The sequence below is a fragment of the Strigops habroptila genome, chromosome 6 (genome assembly GCF_004027225.2).
Source record: "Strigops habroptila isolate Jane chromosome 6, bStrHab1.2.pri, whole genome shotgun sequence".
Lineage (NCBI taxonomy): Eukaryota > Metazoa > Chordata > Aves > Psittaciformes > Psittacidae > Strigops > Strigops habroptila.
Window position 1 is genome coordinate 7,043,855 of NC_044282.2, and position 20,496 is coordinate 7,064,350.

The window sequence follows — 20,496 nt, forward strand, 5'->3', positions numbered from 1 at the left end:
TTGAAGGCCTATGGGTCACTGCTTGTATGCAGCAGTGACTAACATCTTTTTTGTGGTTCATTTTTATGCAGAATTGTTCCAGAGAGGTTTTGGGGAGGAAATTCCTTGCTGACTCAACGTCTTTTGCCATGAAAATTACCTACCTTTATCTTAGCATGCAATCCTATAGTTGACAAATCCTGTTATTGCTCATGGTATTATCTAATGTTTTAGTAAGTCTCTTACTGTGTTAATTTACTTTGTGCTGTTCTGCTGGTTTACAGTCAAAGTAGTTGACAGGTGAAGCTGAAATCTACTGTTCCGTATTCTTATGCTGACTAATTAGTCTTTTGTTTCCTTGTATCAGAAAGTCACAGACGCAGTGAGTTTAAAGCTAATCAATTACTATACATGTATTGCATGTAATCAAACAGAAACAACATTTAGCATGCTCACTTTTTGATCCAGCTATAGCTCTGAGCTTGTAGAGCTCCCATTAACTTAAAGGCAGAGCACTGCATGGGCTTATACAAATTTAAAGCAAACTAGTTAGTATTATCTCTGATAACATCAATAGTTAAATTGGACATATCAGGGCTTGGCCATGCAGAACTCCTATTGAAGTCATGGGAGATGGGCAGTTGGTCCCTCCACAAACATAGTCTGATTCACTATTTATTTTGTTGAAACTTTGGACTTGCTATTCCATTAATTGGCTGTTCTCTTTGTCTTTGTATTTACTTTCCCAGATGTTCCAGCCTATCATTTTACTTATTCTCATCCTTGTATTATTTTCATCCCTTTCATACACAACAATATTTAAACTTGTCTTCCTTTTTACACTGTTTTTTGTACTGTAAGCCATTCATCATTTACTGTTCATTGTAGTATTATTTTCAGTTTGTTTATTTTGTCCATCCTCCAAGATAAGACGTGCAAGAGACATAGTTTCTGTAATAGCCACTGCTGTAAAAACACTGAAGACTACTTGTTTACCAAAACCAAACCAAACCAAAAAAAACCCCTGGAAGAACCATACCAAAAAGTCACCCAGTTTGAATAGGAAACCCTCTCACCATGGTGTTCCAGGTAAGCGAAGAGAAAATGGTATTTTTCCCTTTGTCTGATTTTACCATTTTTTAATAAAAAATTCCTGAGTGACTGGAACCAATTTATTATTCATAATTTGCACCAGATCAGAAGCAAAACAGAAATATGCAGAGTGGGTGTGAAGAATCTGTTCCTTTCTTCTTCCCACTCCCAGAAAAAGAATTTGTATTCTAGCCATATATGAATAGTAAAACCACATTTTATATGTATTCTGCAATTGTATGTCACAGCTGGAATGTATTTTGCGTGATTGTGATGATAATGTTTTTCAGTATTATATGATGTGGATTAGACACCATGGAAGGCACAAAATCAGAATGGTTGGCATTACAGCACTATATCTGGAAATGTGGCAAGAAGCTGGAGCCCTGAGAATGAGATACACGAGGAGGAGGTATCAGAGTAGCTGAGGAGACTGCTGAGGGGTGTAGGCTGACTGCATTCTCTCTGTGCTCTAGAAAAATGGCCACTCCATAGTCTGACTTGAACTGAAGAGAGTGAGGCTAGTCACCTGGTCTGATGTCAGATATCTTTTCCTAGCAACCGAGTTTGTCAGATAACATTTTCCAGCCTGTAGCTGTCAGGGCTCTGGATCCTCTGTTCAGGTTTCAGAATGGGTTTTGAATGAACATGGTAACTCTTGGCTTGCTGAGTGACCCCTGTCTAACCATGCCATTGGTAGTGAGGGACCACAGGTGAAGGAAGCTTGTGTACACAGGTGTGTATCAATAGTCACTGGGTATTCCTTTCTTGCCCGTGAGAGGCTGCAGTGAGAGTGTAGGCAATTCATATCTTTCTACCACACTGGACATAGGTAGTTTCTACAAACAGTAGATCTTCCACTTTGAAAACCTCATCTGAAATGCCCACTGGAGCTCAGTTCTTTTTCTGTTTTATTCAACTTATGAGTCCAAACCACCGAGTCCCACAAATATGAATTCTCCAAAGGTGGTTGTTTACAAGTAAGTGGATTACTGCCTTTTTTTTTTTGTGCAGATGCCGTCATAAAAAATCTAGTCATAAATATTGGTAATAAATAAAGCAGTTGTTTTTCTAGCTGGCAATAAGGATTCCCTTTAATTTATCGTGCTAGCACTCTGTTCATTTAACTCATTCCCCAGTAACAGCAGATCATCTCTGTGCCTGGGTTGTGTTTTGCTACCTGAAATAAAAGACATGCCTTTTTAAGGGAAACCCCTCAGAGGAAAGCAGAGATTGGGCAATAAAATTTGTTTTATAAGAAAGAAAAAAATAGTAAACTCATAATATTCAGTATTAAACAAATCTGTTTCTCTCCTTGTTTGTCTAGCTTTCCCTCAGCATACTCTGCAGGTGTAGTAACATTGACCAGTTAAATCACTTAACCTTGATTTAATCCAAACATGTATTCCTACCAGGGGATGTTGTCATCATTATTAGCAAGATACATCAATATGTATGAGACTAATAGGTAGCCTTGCCTGATGTCCTGATTAAAGAGAAAGTCAGGCCCAAAATAATTTTGAGGAGTTTCTAAGCTGCTCTACCTTATGCTCAGTTTCCTAAAAGTTAAGTCAAGTCCCACATGTTAGAAACTGTTATGGCAAGATATGGTGAAGCGTATAATCCTTTCACAGTGAATTTCTGTAACTGTAAAGGTAGTTCTCAAATCACTGGGAAAAGGCTCTTCTGCTGCTTTTCTCTTGGCAACTGCTGAAAGAAATTTTACAGCAACCGTTTGAGAATGTATCCCCCCCTCCATGGATTTGCAATTTGGACATTGAAAGTATAATAATTTGAAGCTTAAACTTGTCATATCAAGTCTTAGAATGAAACTAACTTTTTGAGTTTCTTTCTGTTTTAGTGTATCCCTTGGGGGAAGAGAAGATCATTTGGGTTTTCTTAAATGTTACTAGCTCAATCCCATAAAAGAGAAAAAAATCATACTTCAGTCTGTTCTGAAGGTCTGGGCTTTCAGATTTTAACTCACACTTGCTTATACCTTTCTCAGCCTTGTATATAATGAAGGTGAGTAGAGAAGGTTTCATTTACACTGAGTGTATTGTAACAGTACTACTGTAAAGTAGTAGGAAAGCTTAATACACTGAAGTAATACATTGAATACATCTTGGAAGTAATTGGGAAAGATTTGCTTCTTTCTCACAAACCTGAAAAGGTGAGGATGGACCTCTTAAGACAAAAGGGGGAGATGATCACCTCCGCACAGGACTGGCAATTATAACTCCATTGATTTCTCCCAGTGTTTTTTCTTGCATGTAGCTGGAGCTTTCCTCATCCTAATTCTGTCAGGCAAACAAAGCAAATCAAAGCTGAGACCTTTTGGGACATTTAGGGAGCTTTTGTAAAGGGTACAATCTGAAATTAAGGCATACCAAAGCATACAAAATCGTTTTAGAAGCTCCCCATGGTCTTTGAATCCGTGATGAGCAAGGGAAAGGTGAGGACCACTGCAAACCTCAGTGCAGATAAATCTCAAGGAGAAACGAGATGTGGTTTTCATGTCCTTCTGCATTCATCTTGAAGGGAGTGATTTGAGCTGCTTATCTGTTTTGTACCAGATATTGCAAAGAAGTTCACAGCCCTCCATTTTTCACTATTTTAAAAGCTGCTGAGAAAGCTAATAAAATCAGTATGGACATCTATCCATAGCCAGAAGATAACATCTAGCCAGGGAGTATGTTCTGTGTCTTGCTAAATTGAAATAACTTGGTCTCACTAGGAAGCACAATAATCACACTGACGAAGAAAGGCAGATTGTCCCCACTCAGTTACTGCCCTGATGGGCAAAATCCACCTCACAGGTGAGGGAATAAATGCAGCTGAACATGTCCACATCCTCTGGCAGGAGCGTGTGCGAGTCAGGCAAGGCAGACACGAGCAGAATACTGCTGATTCACCAGATTCTGTCTGCTGCATAGCTTGTAATTCTGAAGAGTGATAAGAAAAATGGAAGATTTTGCTTTTAAGTGGCAACAAGCTGGCTATGCCAGATTACCCATCAGTTCAGATCTTAGTTATATCAATAGCAGATTCACAGTTGTCATTTTGGAATATCCTGGTAAAATACTAATATTCTGGCAAAAATTGAATTTGAACTCGAAGATTGCCTTAATTTTACATTTCTCTGAAAAAATTGATTTCTGTTTCCTGTGTTCCCAGAGAATTCATTCCTTGTTCTTCCAGAAAGAAGAGATCTTGCATCTGTAGATCTAATTCTGACATTTTTATACTTGTGTAAATCGGCAGTAACTCCAATGAATTATTATGCCAGTTAGATGCATTTTTTCCTTTAATGCAACCAGATAAGTTTGTTTCCTATTTAGAGTTGGCTCTGAATGCCCTGACAAAATACCTCTACAAATGTTTTCTTTGCTGTTACTGAAAAATTCCCATGATACTAGAATGTTCATCTTCTCCAAGATCAGAGATATTTCTTTCAACCAAAAATATCCATGCCTGAAGCTCCAGTTAGAGACAGAATAAGTGTCTGCTGACACATGTCACCAGTGCTTCAGAATCAAAACTAGAAGAGAGCAGGTGCTATAGTGCAGAAATATGCCTGCCAGTCGGAAAATAGAAAATTGCCAAAACCATGGCTGTCTACATATGTGTTATAAAAAGACATGAACTGCGCATGAACCTTGGGAGTTGTTTACAAAAACAAGCAGAGCTTTAGGATATTAGATGCCCTTCCCCTTAATCACCCTAGAATTTGATAGGTGAGTAGGAGACTTCTGAAGGCATCAGTATCAGGGACGTAATTCCTATTGGCTTACATTTCTGTCTCTGATTTAATGCCAGGGGAAGTGATATTCAAACTCAACTTTCGCCATTACATATGCAGTTGCCTATGGGGAAAATTACAGTGGCTCTATTTAAAGTAAACATCTAAAGTATCTGTCACCGATTTCCAATGTAACCTTGGAGAAGTGACATAACACTTTTTTGGCTCTATTTCTCCCACTAAGTTATACGCTACTGCGGAAGCGCGCAATAGTAAGAGGAGACAGAAGCTGTATTTCCTTCTGCTCATTTCCCAATTTATATGTCCACTCCTGAGATGTATTTGCTAGGATTATCAAGGTGTACATCATTCAGGAATCTGATGTTGTAGTTGGATTGATTACAGTGGCAGCAATACTGTTCTTCCTTCTTGTTACCAATTTTATGTGGATATAGCAAAATGGGTGTACCATAACCAAGCTGGTACAGCACAACCATAAATGCTGCAAAACCATCTTGAGCACAGACTATTGACCAGAATACATACTACCCTGAGTATATAATCAGATTATAGCCTATGCTGAAACTCATGCTCTTTTGTCTTCAGTCTTGAATGCTGAAGAGAAATTTAGCAGAGGACTTGTTTAAAATGCTCTTGCACATTTTTTGTTGAGGTGCTGACTTTTAACACAAGCAGAGCTGATACTGGGTGTAGACAAAGTACGCGTTGCCTGTGGAAGCTGTGTGTCAGATATAATAAACCTACTGTAGTCTTCCTGCTTATTTTGCCTGAGCCAGAGGCCAGAAAGCCACATTTGCTGCTTTGTCTGCTGCTGTTGGAGGGGTGACAGTCTTTGTTGAATAACTTTTGTTCCTCAAAAGAAAAAGTCACTACTGCTACACTTAAGGGTGTCTGTAGCAATAAGTCCAGGGGATTAGAGCTTGTTTCATATTTATTTTGTCCCAACTTTTCTCTACCTTTCCCATCTTAGGGTGAGTTTAACATGGCCCTTTGAACTATGAGTGGTGTCCAGCTCTTGTCTCCTAATAATGAGCCCCTCAGTCTCATACATTTCTAATTTCTCACACTGACAGAAATGTAGGATTTTGCCTGAGTGAAAACTGGGGTTAAGTGTATTTTTTTTGTTTAATTTTACTGTGTTTTACTTCAAAAAGTTCACATAAGGAGACGAGGAGGAGCATGGAGTTAGCAATATTAAAGACACAACAATAATAGCCTATTCTGAACGATAAGAGTAAAGAAACACATCTTCAGAGTCTGTCTTCATTTGCAGTGGTGCAGCTGTGCTGGCTTTGGGGAGGAGCAGCAGTGTGGCACCCTGCCTCCAGCTGCGGGCTCAGTTCTGCTCCCAGGCACTCAGGCTTCGCTCCCAGCCATGTCTGCTGTCGTGTTGGGATGTAACCTCCCAAAAGAAAGCCACACTGTTGCTCTGTTTTTAAATTCTCAGAGTTTAGAGGCTGGGGATTTTCTCCAGGAACATTCAGTCTTGGGCATCTTTGTTCAATTTTTAGATCACCTTTGAAATTTTCACAAATAGCCCAAGTCCCATTATTTGTGTTACATGGGAGCAGAATAAGCACCACAGTGATGTATTCACTGAGACTTATAGCTAGACCATATAAGGAGAAAAAATGTGTTTTCCCTGAAACCTGCTTTGGTATTTACTATAGAATGTACCCAGAGCTAAAATCTTTATGCAGTGCATGGATTTTATCACAGATAAAACCTTATTGTTCTAAAGATGACAGTGCTGACTAGGCAAAGGATGTGTGAATCCTCATATCGTGTCCTTCATCTCGCTGATCCTCTTTGTCATTGGCTGCTCTGCCTACAAAAATATACGTCACTCCAGCTTAGCGCATTCAAAGACGCCCATCTGGTAGCAGAATTTAACCAGAATTTTGTGCTGCATGAGTCAAGTACTTTGTGGCCCTTCTCCAGGTACATGTGGGGACAAAATGTTCCCTGAAATGTGAGGTTTCTGTCTATAGCGGTCTCAATCACTGTGCACAGCCACATCCAAGCACAAGTATCCATCAGGGCAGTGATATGTGTGAAGCTGCTGCCTGGGGGTCTCGGTGTGCCAAATGAGAGCAATTTAACAAGTAGTGCAACAGGAGAGTTACTGTGGTGGGCAGAGACGCAAGGAGCAAGCTGATCTCCTCATGCCTGTGGCTCAGCAGGGAGAGCAGCTAAATTTCGCCACACTGGCTTCAGGGTCTCCCATCGGCTTTGCTTGCTGGATCATTTTTTGTCACATATGCTCCCTTCCCTTTTCCCATGCCGACACTTGCATTGGGCACTCCTAGTGCTTTAAATCCAGACTGATGTGTTTTTGGACCTTCCTTGCTAGCCTTATGCCAGGGATGAGTTCCCTTGTGCAAGGGAGATTCTCCATCCAATTTCAAGCACTTTGCTTTGCTGACACAAAGTATCTTAACAGACTAAAGAATCTGATGCAGAAACCTTATAAAGTAGCAGGAATATTTGGGTGTATCTCAAAGAAACCATTATCACCATTCCCAGAATGCAGGACAGTAGAATTATACAATGCTCAATAATTCTGCACTTCATAAATGATAGCATATTTAGAATACATAAAAGGATTTTAGGGGAGTGGCTTGCTTTTAGCTCTTTCATTTAGCTGTTAACCAACAAAACTACTGCTTCAAACAAACTCCCTTTACAGAGCAGTTTTTGAGGATCAAGTTGCAAAGCTCAAAATGATCGTACTAAAAAATATAACCCTGAAAACCGGGTCTGGAAGGCAGGAAGGAATCCTCCTTTACAACACGGACGCTAATAAAAGAAACCTGAAATTGCCTATTGTCACAGCTTTAATACTAACACTGGCTGCTTTGGCAGGCTTTAAAGACTGGACTGCACTATAAAACCCAAAAATGTCCTGGACTTGGAGTTGTTTACACAAAATATGAGGAGATATTAAGTTACAGAGCTGGGGGTTGGAAGAGATGGCTTTAAAACCATCCTCCGTGCACTGACGTCACGTGGAAGCCAGCTGCTGGGATGATGCTGAACGGAACTGTTTTTCAGTTTGCAAAAGTTGCGGACTTATTCAAAGAGAGTTGCAAATGCTGCCCCAGTTGGAAGGTTGTGTCTTGCTCAGCTTTCTTATTTCTTTTAAAGATCAAGATTCGCAGAACTGGATCCCAGCTAGCTATGCATTTCATTGCTTTCACTGCTGTTTAGAAATGGACTGAAAGACTTCTAAGGGATTTCATATTCCATGAAAGGTATGGTTACGGTTTATTTTAAATCAGTGGTTTCAACAGCTAAGATTAAAAAAGAAAGCAAATTACTCGTGTGGAAAACAGTTATTTAAATGTCTCTCTAATGTTATTTGTATGTAATGTGGTACTCACATATGTTATGTATGGTCTTTATTCTTAGAGAAAGACTCTTTATTAGTAGAGTAGTTTCTTCAGAGCAGGCACAGACATCAGCAGAACAGGGATGACAGGTAACATTGTAAACACTCAAATCTATCTTTCTTTCTTTCTCTTTCATTCTTTATCTTTCTTTCTCTTTCTTCCCTCCCTCCCTCCCTCCCTCCCTTTTCTTTTTTTCCTTTCCTTTCTTTCTCTTGTTCTTTCTCTCTCCCTCTTTCTTTCTCTTTCTCTCTCTTTCCTTCTTTGTTTCTTTCTCTCTTTCTCTCTTTCTTCTTTCTTTCTCTCTTTCTTTCTCCTTTTCTTTTTCTCTCTCTTTCACTCTTTTACTCGAGTTTCTTTTTATGTATAAAGTCCACGGTATTGTGACACATGGCACACTTTTATAATTGAACAAATACATAAATGTGTGATTTCTTTATTCATCTAAAACACAGCACATTATTAGAAATATAATTTAGTAGCTTTTTTCTCTGTAAAATCAAGGGAAGATTTGTGTATCTGAATGGTTGTACACATCCAATCTAATTAATCTCTGTTGAAAAATAACATCTCAGCTCATGTTACTGCAGATTATTTTCAGAAGTTAATAGAGGTTAATTGCAAACTATTTTGCATTTTTAATATGTGCATAGAAAGGGCATGGGAAGGACATGGGGGAATAATAACATTAACATCAAATAGTTGCTTAAAACATTTTTTGCTTGACAGGAGAAAGAGCTAAAGGAAAAGTTGAGGGAAAATGCAGCTGATGTAGACAAAATTGATTATTTGCTTGAACCTGATTGCTGTAATGAGCTCCTGACCTTGTCTAGGACATGCAGAAAGTGCCAATACTGCAAGAGCACAGTACTGTTCTGATCTACACTGCAAATTATAATGTGGCATTTTACATCTCTTTGGGTTGCTTAAGCCATGTGAAATACCCATGGGGACATCTTGGTGCACTATACAGGCAGAGGGTATACTACCAGGAAGACAAATTGGATCTTATTACTAGTAGGAAAAAAAAGCAAGCAAAAATCCTCTCTCCCACCCCCCAAAACAAAATCAAAAACAAAAAAAACCCCAAACCCAAACCAAAACAAAAAGAATCCAAAACAAACAAACAAACAAACAAACCCCAAACCAACCAAAAAAACACTAAAGAAAAGAAAGGGGAAAAAAATAATAGAAATAGGACCTAAAACTCTCTGAGGAATTTATCCACTGTACAACAGCAGCAAAATTGTATAGTCGTCCAGCTGCTAACATCAATAAACATGAGTTTTCTTCTCAGAATTTATGTCAAGAGGAAATTGGAGAAGCCTAAGAAGCAATACAAGCTTTTTGTGGATCTTACAGCTAGAAGTGACTATCTGTAATTTCTGTAACTAACCTCTTCCAAGACTTGATTTCATTCTGATGGTCTCCAATCTGTTTTTTATAATCAGGGTCCTATATGACGCAACTTGGAAATTGTAAAGATGAATGTAAACATGGCAATAGTAGTTCCCAGCACTAAGAAACCACCAGGGGTCTTTTCAATGCTGTATGCATGCTTGAAAAGAATACATATTTTACAAACATATGTATTCTTATATGTGTAAAAAATATGCTCTATAGTATTGACTTTCTTTCTAGTAATATGTTGCTGATTGAAACATGGTCATTATTACTAGTGGTGCACTAGCAAAATCACCATTTGTGAAAGTTGTTTACAGATTATGTCTGACTGTCTTATTCATGACTTTACAGCATTTATAAGTTTTTTATTTCTTTCTGACACACATTTGAAGGATTCTAGTGCAGCAGAGAGTTGACTTTCCTTTATTTCTCAGAGATGTCTTGAGAGGTTATAGAGATGTAAATGTAGAAAAAAAAAGGCAAATGACTGCATTAAAAGTTGCAACCTAAAAAAAGAAAAGAGAGAAAGTATTGAAATGGTTTAAAAGTTCATTAGCAATAGATGTTTAGATTTTACAGGTCTCAAGTGCAGTGGAATTTTTTTGTAAGTTGTTTTTCATCAACACTTTATGCTGAAATGGTGGCCTGGAGAGGTGCAGTCTTTGTAGCCTGGCTGCCTTCCCTAAGAAGCCACGAGTAAACTGGTGCTTGACTTCTTTTGTGATAGGAATGCTGCTCTTAGTTTCGAGGGGGGTTATGTTTTTATAAAGCTGTCCTGGATGTTTTTAGGCAGGTGGAAGAAGGGTCTGAAATCTGTTTGTAGATAGTTGAGGGATAGATTGCCATTTCGGAGCTCTAAGACAGGTATGAGTCAGATTTTGAAAGAGTAAGCTCCAGTACTATGTTATATGGTGACATAGTTATCACCATTGTGAAGCAGGCTGACAAAGATGTTGGAAGAATAGTCAGCTTGTTCTCTAAGTCCTCCACCCAAAATTGCTTGGGGCAAGCAGTTTTGCAAACCCTGAATTAGGACTGGGCCCATGATGGTTGTCAGTTGAGAGATCCTTTAGCAGGATTTCTTATGACCTGAAGACCTAAGTAACCCATTGGGCTACTAAGCAACCCATACTTGTTCATGAAAGAAGCTGACTCCAAGTTTGGCATCAGCTTCCCAGTCAGCTGAAATAATGCAGACACTGGTAAGCAGATTACACAGTAGCCACAGCTGAACCAACAAGACTTGTCCAATGAAATACAGGATGGGGAAGAACTTTGTGTGAAGCTCAAGAATTAATTTTTACTATATCAAAGAAAATATGAATGATAAAATGGACAGTTCTTGTGGGTTGGCAATCACTGACCATCAGTCAGAGAAATTAACAAATTCCAGGAAGGTAAAGTAGGTTTACTTCTAGTCAATTCTGTGATAATTCATTTGCCTGTCCATATAATTGGTTTCTGGCAGGAGACCAAAGCATGGCAGAGGCATTTTGTGACTAGAACTGGATTTCGTGTCCACATAAGTAACACAACAGCTGGCTTCGAGAGCCAAAGTTAACGAACTCAAGTATCAATCTGTGTGTACTGGCCATTGTACCATATTGTGTGTATATGTGTGAACTGATCATTGTACCTTGAATGAATGTTATTTTGGCCTTGCTGGCATAGTAAATGTGCTGATGGTAGTGGAGTTCTTGTTGTAAAGCCTAAGAAAGCAAGAGGAACACCAGGCCTATAAAATCTGTAACTGTTTTGCTTCAAAGTCAGATGAGCAGATTCAAAATATTTCACTTAAAATATACATATTTAGTGGTTCAACTGGTAATTTTTCATCCACAGGTACTAAGATACTAAAGACTTCTGAAGGAGAAGGGCTAGTTAGTTAAATATTCTGAGCAAGGTTTTGAACTAGACTAGAGAATAGTTTCTGGTTTTCCCTGTGGTGGTCCTAGAACTAACATTTTTAGATTTAGATTTGTAAATCCAAAATATATGAACTTTTTATAGCAAGCTATGGTCTTTCATGTAGTAGAATGATGCTTTCTACTGTATGTGTTTGTTATTATCTTTCCTGTCCTGTTTTCCTTCATTTATTCTAAAGCATTCATATAGCCACAAGAATTTTCTGCATGTATCAAGTTTACAATCTTCAATTGCCAAAAGAATGTCACAGTCTTTGTCGTGCTACATGCATGTGTGAAAGGGGTGCATGAGCAAACATGATCCCTTTACACTTGCAGTTGTCTCTTGAACAAACATAAAAATAGCCTTCACCCTCAAGGGCAGATGTTGCAGGATCCCAAGGTCCTGAAGTGCCATTCAATATCATGCAGACTTGAATTTCACTGAAAACAGGTTTATAGTGAAATGGCAAAGTGGCTACCACACAGAGCTCACTGTAGCAGATGTTCCTGAATTCTGTGGTACTGGATGTGTGTTCCTCCTCCCCATTCCACATTGGGCCTCTCTGCCCTTGTGTTTGTGTTCTGTAACACTTGGTTTGTCCATATACCACTTCAGATATAGATCATGCAATTGTGTGATGCTGTCTCCTGCAAGCACATTTCAGTTAATAATTTGGGGGGTTTGCTTGATTCTTTTTTTCCCTGAAAGTTAGAATCAAACACAAGTAAGGTTTATTCTGATAAACTTCCAGGAAACATTCAGGGGAGAAAGAGAAAAAGCAGAGCTATCTTCTTGCTGTTAAACAGACTGTAGCCATGGACCTGAGTAAACAACTGGAGAATACTGAGAGGAACTGGAATAAAGAGAAGATGGAATTGCTGGAGAGATTTGACAATGAAAGGAAAGAATGGGAATGTCAATGGAAGGTTATGCAGAAGAAAATAGAAGAGGTACTTTAAAACAAAATTCTGAACACTAACATTTTCACTTGGGATGAAGTGATTGGGGGATGCTTCAAATTTATTTTTTTTTTCATATCCTATTTGTTATTTGTCACTGGAAGTTTCTAATAGCTGATGGTAAGATGCAAAGCTGGGTGTTAAGCCGTATTTGCAATTGCTCATTTAATATTCATGAATATGAAGCAGGAGGTTCAATGTCGCTTTGTGTGAAGTCTGCTATGATATTGTTGGCTGTATATACTGCTGCCAGTTCTCTGGGCATGAGCCATGCTGCTCATATCATACGTGCTTTTTTTCAAGTACACGCTGAACAACTGCATATACGGTGTTTAGGAAAATGCATGTTTAGTAGCAAAAACTCTAGGTGTCATAATTCTCTGGCAAAAATGGATTAGACATCACAGGTCTGCTGGGGTAAATGGTAATATTAAAAAGAAGATCATATATTAAATGCTGCATGATGCAGAATCATTCTGGCTAGAACTTGTTCCATTTATAGACAGCTTTCAGGGGAGAAAACAGCTACAGTAAATAGCAGGAAAGTCCTGACAGCATTTGTGCTTACACATACTAACACTCACTCCCTGCCATTTGTAACGCATCTCCTTCCAGATATAGTTAAGGTAATTATTTATTACTTTTTTATTCCCAAATTGTCCCTGTGGCAGGACCCTCTTGCACGCTGTTATGCATAAATTCAATCTGCCTTGGCAACATATAGAAGCAAGTTTTTTCGCCACTGAGCTTTCCACATTTTTCATTCTAATATATACATGAAGTAGTTTTGCTTGCTCTCTGCCAACACCATCCTGTGGCTGAGCAATGCAGGAATGTATGGCAGAGATTGCTCACATGAAAGTATGAGAAGGAAAATTATCAGAGCCAAATGCATTGCAGCCATACTCTGCCCGTTAATCCATCCTGCAGCGTAAACTCCATAATATCAGCTCTCTTATATTTTACCTGCAAATCTTGCAGACTTTGGTATGATAGTCTTTGCCATATTTTGCCTTTTGTGTTAGGACATTTTTCTGCAGTCTTATCTAATTTCACTGTTGAGATGAGAGTGCTTCAAAAGTTAGTGATGTGATCTGCATGTGTAGTTGAATTTCAGTTGGTTAGGTATATGAGCTGTTGTGGAATGACAGTAATGTGTTGTGAAAAGGTATTTTGGCTATTAGCAGTACTGGCAATGTCAGCAAAGACCATGTTTTTTTAACATTCTGTATTAGTATATGGATTAGGAAAGCATGGCAGAGACAGAAAAAGAGATAAAGAATGGAATGGGACTAAGGGGAGGAGAATGAAGCAAATCAGTGGATGCTACAGGACCAGACAAAACTGCAGATGATACCTCAAGGTTATTGGTAGCTTAAGGTCACGTCCTAAATTGTGGCTATAGCTGCTCTTGATTTTAGTTGCCTGACATTTCTTCACCAAAAGCCACATGGCTGGAGAAAAGGGGAGATACCTTTTAAATGCCATCATCTGTAGATGGATTTCCTCAATAAAACTTGTGCTATCTTATCAGCTTGTACTTTTATTTGGTAGTTTTATCTAGTCCACCAAAATCTAACTTAATTCCTGGATTACTCCAGGAGGACTTATGTGGTTTAGGAGATGATATTGTTATGAGGTGGTATCCTTCCTTCTTACTGCTATGCTGAATCTGTATGAGGCCTTCATTCCTTGGAAATGACAAAATTCAGCCCTCAAGTTCTAGGAGCAGCTGGGCTTGGGGCTGAAGTCTAAAAGATCAGGATGAGGTCAAGTGTCAGGGCTCTGAACGTGAGAATACTTCTAATCCACAGCAACTACTCATGAAATGGCCACATGTTCTTCCTGTTGTTATTCTTCATTGTCCTTCCAAAAGCTGTTGTGATGGCCTTGTGCACTGCGAGAGAGCAGGCAGATGGCTGTCCAGAGGTGCCTGCTCTGTGCTTTCTTCACAAAAGCAAGTTAAGAATGAATGTTTATAAAGAGCCGTGGGATTCTTGGCACTGGAAATGATACTGTAAGCAAAGAGGTTTTTATGATGTTGCTATTTTTTCTAATTTATAATTTATCACAGTTCCCTAGTTTGAAATCGCTGGGTGACAGGAGTTAACACCTTTTCCTTTACTAATGAAGCCACTGCATCTCAGCAGATAGCATGAAAGAAGATAAGAAGGCGACAGCACATTGCCAGATAATACCATTCTGCTGTACTGATTTATATCTTGAGTCATAGGGAAGAATTCCACTTTCCTGAGAACCAGAAGAGTCTGCTTTAGTGCAGATGACACTGTCTGTGATGAGAATTCACTTCCCCTCCTTAAATTAACATAATTTTAGAGGTGGTAACATAGCCAGAGCCTTCTCTCTCCCTCACATTCCCTCACATTCCCCATCCATCAGGTCAGGGATGTGTCCACCACATAGTGCACTGTTACAGAATCATAGAAACAGTTTCTACTAACACATGTACAAATCCTTCTACTTGGTATTCTTCTACTGAGTGAAGCATCATTCAAAACAGAATATGAATATGTTCTTTTACCGTGAAGTTCATCACAATACCATGATTTAACAGAAGGTTCTATTGTTTTTTCAGCTTTACCAGGAGGTAAAACTTAGAAGGGAGAGCAATATGAACTTCCATGATAATAAGGCCATTCAGAGCAAGATGCTGCAGCTGTCCTTGCATTCCCCTCCTTTGGAAGAGAGTGACACAGTGGAGCTGAACTATCAACACAACGTTGCAAATGACAGGATGGAAAAAGGAAGTTTGCTCAGTAAAACAGGACATGAATGTAAAGAAACCAGAGCCAAGAATGGAAATAATACTCTGTTAATGAACAGTCTGGCCTTTGAGAACTGTCACGAACCTGAAGACAGCCTCAGCATCAAAACTTCCAAGAAAAATGCCAAGAATTACATTGGTGATCTCAATATTGTAAGTAAAGTATGGGCATGTCTTGGTTACAAGGGTGAGGAAAATACTGCAGGATTTGGCCTGCCAGGGTAGCCTAAAGAACTGATCTCCCTGGTTTTAGCTTTCCACCAAGGCACTGTCTCTACTTTCTCCTGGGTTTGCTATTGATGAGTGTTTCTCACTGTTTAAATGTGTTAACAGCATGCTCTTTACCTCCATTTATAACCTGGGGGCATTTTTATATCTTTCTTTGTGCTACTTTCCTCTGCTGTGACTCTTAAATGCAAGTGACCGTAAGTTTCAAAATAATTCTGGAGATACCATTTTAAAGGCTTATATTAAAGGACTGTTTTTATATTCATAAAGGCTCTCAAAGAACTTGCCAGAGTCAGTGAAGAATTATGCAGCTATCAAGAGGAAATTCGAAAGAAGTCCAACCACAGAAGGTACAAACATATTTGGACTCTGTATTAGAGGAAGAAAGCAAATAATGAGACTGCACTTCTGTTCACTTTGAAGGAGTGATTGCTGTTGAATTTACTAGGAGTTGGGCAGTTCCTGTCCTCCTAGTGTTTCAGTGCTTAGTATAAAACATTCAAATGAAATATACTGAGATATGGTACAAGGGCGCGTTTTACTAGCAAAGTGGAGTGTATCTGTAGAACCTACAAAATTAAATGAGTACTTATACAAGATTAAATTGTACTTGTTTCTAATGGCCATATAGAGGATTGGGAAAGTGAAGAGATACTTCTGTCTGCCCTGGTCCCATTTCCGTGCAGTTCTATACAACACTGTATGGGTTGGTTGGGCTGGGAGGTTTCTTACATTAAGCTCATATATAACCTTAAGTGTGGTGATGTGACAGGAACTGACAACCCAAGAGTGTAAAGAAGGCAAGAAAAAGAACAACCATACATGGAAACATAGTAATGGAAAGATAGTAAGCCAGACCCTGAAAAGTATGACAAATGAATATTCCTTCATCTGTTAAAAATTCAATGTTCACAGTCTCCCTTTAGCAAGCTAAACACCAGTCTTCCTCTTGAGTTGTGCAGAAATTCTCAGAAGGTAAGACTGAACCCATCGTGTGACAGGGTGCACGCCATGAGAGAGGTTGAGAAAGGCTGTCTCAGCTATGCTGAGACCCCATGGAACTCTGCGTCATGCCAAGCTCTTCTCAGATGTTCCCAAAGAGCAGAGGGACTTCTCACACCCCCACTCCCTGCCATGCAACCAGTTGGCTGTCTGTCACTGTTTTATTATTGTAAATGGGTTAGTGTTTGTATCTTTAAAGCTTCATAAGATTCATAAAGCTGATGCATAGTTTCTAAACCCTGGCTAAGAAAGGTGTTTTTTGAACAGATCTCAAAAGACACATTTGTACTGTTGTCTGTAATGTTAGGAAACCTATACAAAGGATGCGCTATGTTCCAGAGCTTGCTTCATTCATTTCATAGTCAGATAGACTCTCACTGGAGTCATTAGAACTCACAAGATCCCACTGTTCTTGCTGTAGGATAGGTAAGAAAACAAGCAATCACGTATAAAGATTCAGAAAAAGAATTTTAATGCAAGACAAAGGAATACAAGGTTCCTTTTGTTGAGCTTTCTTTAAATTTTTCATGTATGTTTCAAATATGATGCTGGGTGTATCAACTGCAGTAAAACTGCTCCCAGATCTTTTTAAGCGGCGAGTGTTAAACCACTTGGTCACGGGGAGAATGAATCTATGCTGTGGTCCCCTGGGAGAATAACCTTATTGCTCATCCCTAAAACACCTCTCCTTTTATTTCCAGAATGAAGTCACTTCCTTTCCTGGGGGAATTTGAGGAAACCCAAAGCACAGTTATTCTGCCTGAGATGAACCATGTGTCCAGCAATGAATCACAGACTTCAGTTGCTTTTGAAACAGAGGAACATAATAATAGGAAGAATCTGATGAGCTCCACCAAGGCTTTGAAGGACATGTCTTATGGTGTTCTTACTGGTGACAGAGGAACAGACTTCAGATCTTGGCAAAAGAAAGAAGCTCCACCAGTTCCTCCACGAAGTACTTCTCGGCACCTAACAAACTCACTTTCTGCAGTTGTACAGCTTTCTGAAGCTCCAATAAGAGACACAGGCATCAAAAGCAATTGCAAGGCTCAGGACTGTTGGAGTGGAGGGAAACTGATGAATCCTTCACCTATAAACCAGAATGAAACTGCAGCAGCCTTTGCAAATGAAGGGCAGGCTGTGAAAGGTCCTGTGATGGCAACTGCTGCAATATGTGTAGCCAAAAATGAGTGCAATGTACCAACGAGTTTCTGCCACAACACATGGGCATATGATGTGGGCAAACTTGGAAAAGACAATAGAAGTGAACCTTCCCCACTGTCAGCCCATAAGAGTTGTTCAGATGGAAATATGGCCCATAGCAACAAGATGCACCAGAAACAAAATCCCAAGTCTCACAGCAGCCCTTATTACAGTAATGGCTTTTATGCCCCTTCTACCCTGCACAATGATCTTTTGGAAGACTCTAGGTATACTTCGGGAAAGACCCAGAGAAATGAAACTTTAGCAGCAAAGATTGATGAGTTTAACCGGACTGTATTTCACACGGATAAACGTAACAATGCTTTGCAAGCAAACCAGGTGCCTCAAACAGCATCAGAAGATCACAAACCCTGCAGCCCACTGTGTGACTCTGCTATTAGCAGGACAGAAACTCTAAATACATCTTGTGTTTCAAATCCCAAATTCTCTGCAGCAAAAGAGCAAGAGACTGGCAACCCTAGCGAAGCTGTCAGAACAGCAGGGCAACAAAAGCCAATAAATGGACTTCCAAATACTAGTGGTTATAGGCACATGCTTCACGAGCATGACTGGAGACCAAGTAATTTATCCGGTCGCCCGCGGTCAGCTGACTCAAGGTCGAACTATGGTGTTGTTGAAAAGCTTTTGAAGAACTATGAAAAATCAACAGCGACTTCTCTGTGTAGTGCAAAATGCTGCAAAGAGCAGTGGACACGAGCAAATTCTGAATTCACCGATGGGGATTGTGAGACATTGAGTCAGTATTTAGAAATGCTCCAGATTGAGCAAGGAAAGCAAGAATTTCCGAGGAATTCAGCCAGGCATATTGGGCAGCAAGTCAAGCAAGGAAAAGAGAGGCAGAAGTTACGAGAGGTAAGGTTCACAAAAATGACAAGAACAAAATAGTTCAGTTTCATACCAAGCTTCAGATTCTAAAATGAGGCAGGGTAACAAGATATTGTAAATAATTACGTAAAAATAGACACTTTAGGCCAGGATCTGGGTGAATCAGGAGTATTTCCTCTGGAGATAATAGAATTGTGGCAGGGCAGAAGCATGAAAGTAAGAATGATTAGTGAAGATGTGTGCCGGATTCTGATCTCTGCTGCTGTTGCGTAAAGCAAGATTTTAACTGCAGTGCAGTTATTTAAGGATTGAACTAGCGAGAACTGCAGTCAGGTTTTAACTCCCTCCCTCCTTCCTTTAGCTGACGAGTTATTTCATAAGCCTTCCCAAAAAGCTTAAGCACACTTGGCCATATCAAAATCCTAGGTGGCTTAGATAGCATTCTTCAGCCTCCAGGGTGCTTGTTGGTTCAGGATTTCCTTGGAACTGCCTATGAAAAAGGGTACTGTAGTTCCGTAAACTTTTTAGTAACAAAATGACCTCTTACTTAGTCTCAGTTCCAGGCTTCTCCTATATATTTATGCATAGGCTCACAGAAACAGGAGAGTATGGCATGACTAATTAATTTATATTTGGCTGAATTTTATTTGCAGAAGTTTAGAAATATTGCCATTGCCAACATTCTTTCTTAATGAAAAGAGAAACAGATGATTTTGAAAATACGTTTTAAGTTGCAGGTTCTGTAAAAGGCCACAAAGAAAGAAAAGTACTTTTGCCTGAAATGCTCCTTAGCCAATAAACACAGAGATACATCTCTTAGCATCTCAGAAAAGAGAAAGCAAATGTGTTTTGAGCTGAGAAACCTATATGGGTTCAGACTGTCAGCTGGTATGCTTTAAACTGTCACAAATTCACAGACTTCAGTGGAGCTATGTGGATTTGAAACAGCTGAGAATCTTACCATGCAGGTTTTCTTTTGCATGTCTTTCTGACAGCCTTGCAGTGATGCAGCATCTTGCTTAGCAGATCTTTACTACAGCACAGAAAGAAAAAAACCATGAAGCTTCTCTTTTTTATCCAATGGACTTCTGATAGGAAAACAAATTTTCATCAATGAAACGTAGGGAAGAAATAATGACTACAGAAAGACTGAGTTTACATTGATATAAGCCCAGAATAACTTTACTGAACCAATTGGATTTTACTCTCTATAGGCTCACAGTTTATGTTGTCATTTCTATTTGTATAAACTAAGTGTAGAATATTGCCTGATTAGGGGATACCGTTTTAGGTCAAGCAGTATTCACGTCACGAAGATACAAAGAACTGCACACAGCATGAGGCATTTGGTTTATTTTCATTATTTCCTATTTGCATCACTGTAGCTGCGATCAAAAGCTGTTGGTTTTTCTGTGTATATAGGGCTCTGCATGTAGGCATGACACTGCATTAATACTTAACCATTATGAATTAGTTACCAAGTGTAAACAGCTTCATATTGCACTAACGGAAACAGAGTTCTTTTAGCAAGATGTGACTGCTGAAATGGCAGTTGTCAAAAAATACCTGAAAAGGATGTAGAACATACTCTGGTAATGTAAGATGGTATTCTGACTTCTACATTTAGAACAGTGTACAGTGTTTATTGACAAAAAAACTTCAAAAAAATGTAAAGAAATGAGAAGTGAATGTCAGTTTTGGCTTGCATTAACATTTTATACCTTTCCTTGTGTCTGACACTTGTCTCCATATATTTTAAACCACAGCCAATGTGAGAATCCCTATACATAGCTGTTCTTTTGCATTCTGCACATTACTGTGCTCCTTTTAATAGCTTCAGACCACCTGTTCTGAGGTCACCCCAAATGTCTTCCTACATTCCCGCTGCATTCCACAAAAGCCTTAACTTGTTAAAGCAAGGAATTGCCTTTGTGTTCT

General features: G+C 39.2%; 2 protein-coding genes across 7 annotated transcripts in view; both read left to right on the top strand.

Annotated features, from left to right (window-relative positions):
• The window catches only part of SOGA3 (SOGA family member 3), a 70,127-nt gene that overhangs the window by 30,935 nt on the left and 18,696 nt on the right, over nucleotides 1-20,496 (top strand). For 3 of the 6 annotated variants that reach the window (XM_030489795.1, XM_030489797.1, XM_030489800.2), the window contains 6 exons: nucleotides 729-1,068; nucleotides 7,982-8,088; nucleotides 12,287-12,485; nucleotides 15,091-15,432; nucleotides 15,778-15,857; nucleotides 17,211-18,585. In XM_030489795.1, coding sequence (XP_030345655.1) covers nucleotides 729-839 — 111 coding nt within the window. In that variant the 3' untranslated portion in view covers nucleotides 840-1,068; nucleotides 7,982-8,088; nucleotides 12,287-12,485; ... (1 more) ...; nucleotides 15,778-15,857; nucleotides 17,211-18,585. Of the gene's footprint in view, nucleotides 1-728; nucleotides 1,069-7,699; nucleotides 8,089-12,286; nucleotides 12,486-15,090; nucleotides 15,433-15,777; nucleotides 15,858-17,210; nucleotides 18,586-20,496 lie in introns of those variants that run through there. The other 3 variants (XM_030489798.1, XM_030489799.1, XM_030489801.1) reach the window with 3 other exon arrangements.
• Nucleotides 12,351-20,464, top strand: KIAA0408 (KIAA0408 ortholog). The gene is made up of 5 exons (XM_030490286.1): nucleotides 12,351-12,485; nucleotides 15,091-15,432; nucleotides 15,778-15,857; nucleotides 17,211-18,585; nucleotides 20,393-20,464. Exons 1-5 carry the CDS (start codon nucleotides 12,351-12,353, stop codon nucleotides 20,462-20,464), a joined length of 2,004 nt encoding a protein of 667 aa, XP_030346146.1.

What these genes read in the sequence shown, in the direction of transcription:
- KIAA0408 (XM_030490286.1), top strand. Translation starts at nt 12,351, where the DNA reads ATGGACCTGAGTAAACAACTGGAGAATACTGAGAGGAACTGGAATAAA. An exon ending in TGCAGAAGAAAATAGAAGAG is followed by an intron (nt 12,486 to 15,090) that starts GTACTTTAAAAC and finishes TTGTTTTTTCAG; the next exon opens with CTTTACCAGGAGGTAAAACT. An exon ending in ACATTGGTGATCTCAATATT is followed by an intron (nt 15,433 to 15,777) that starts GTAAGTAAAGTA and finishes ATATTCATAAAG; the next exon opens with GCTCTCAAAGAACTTGCCAG.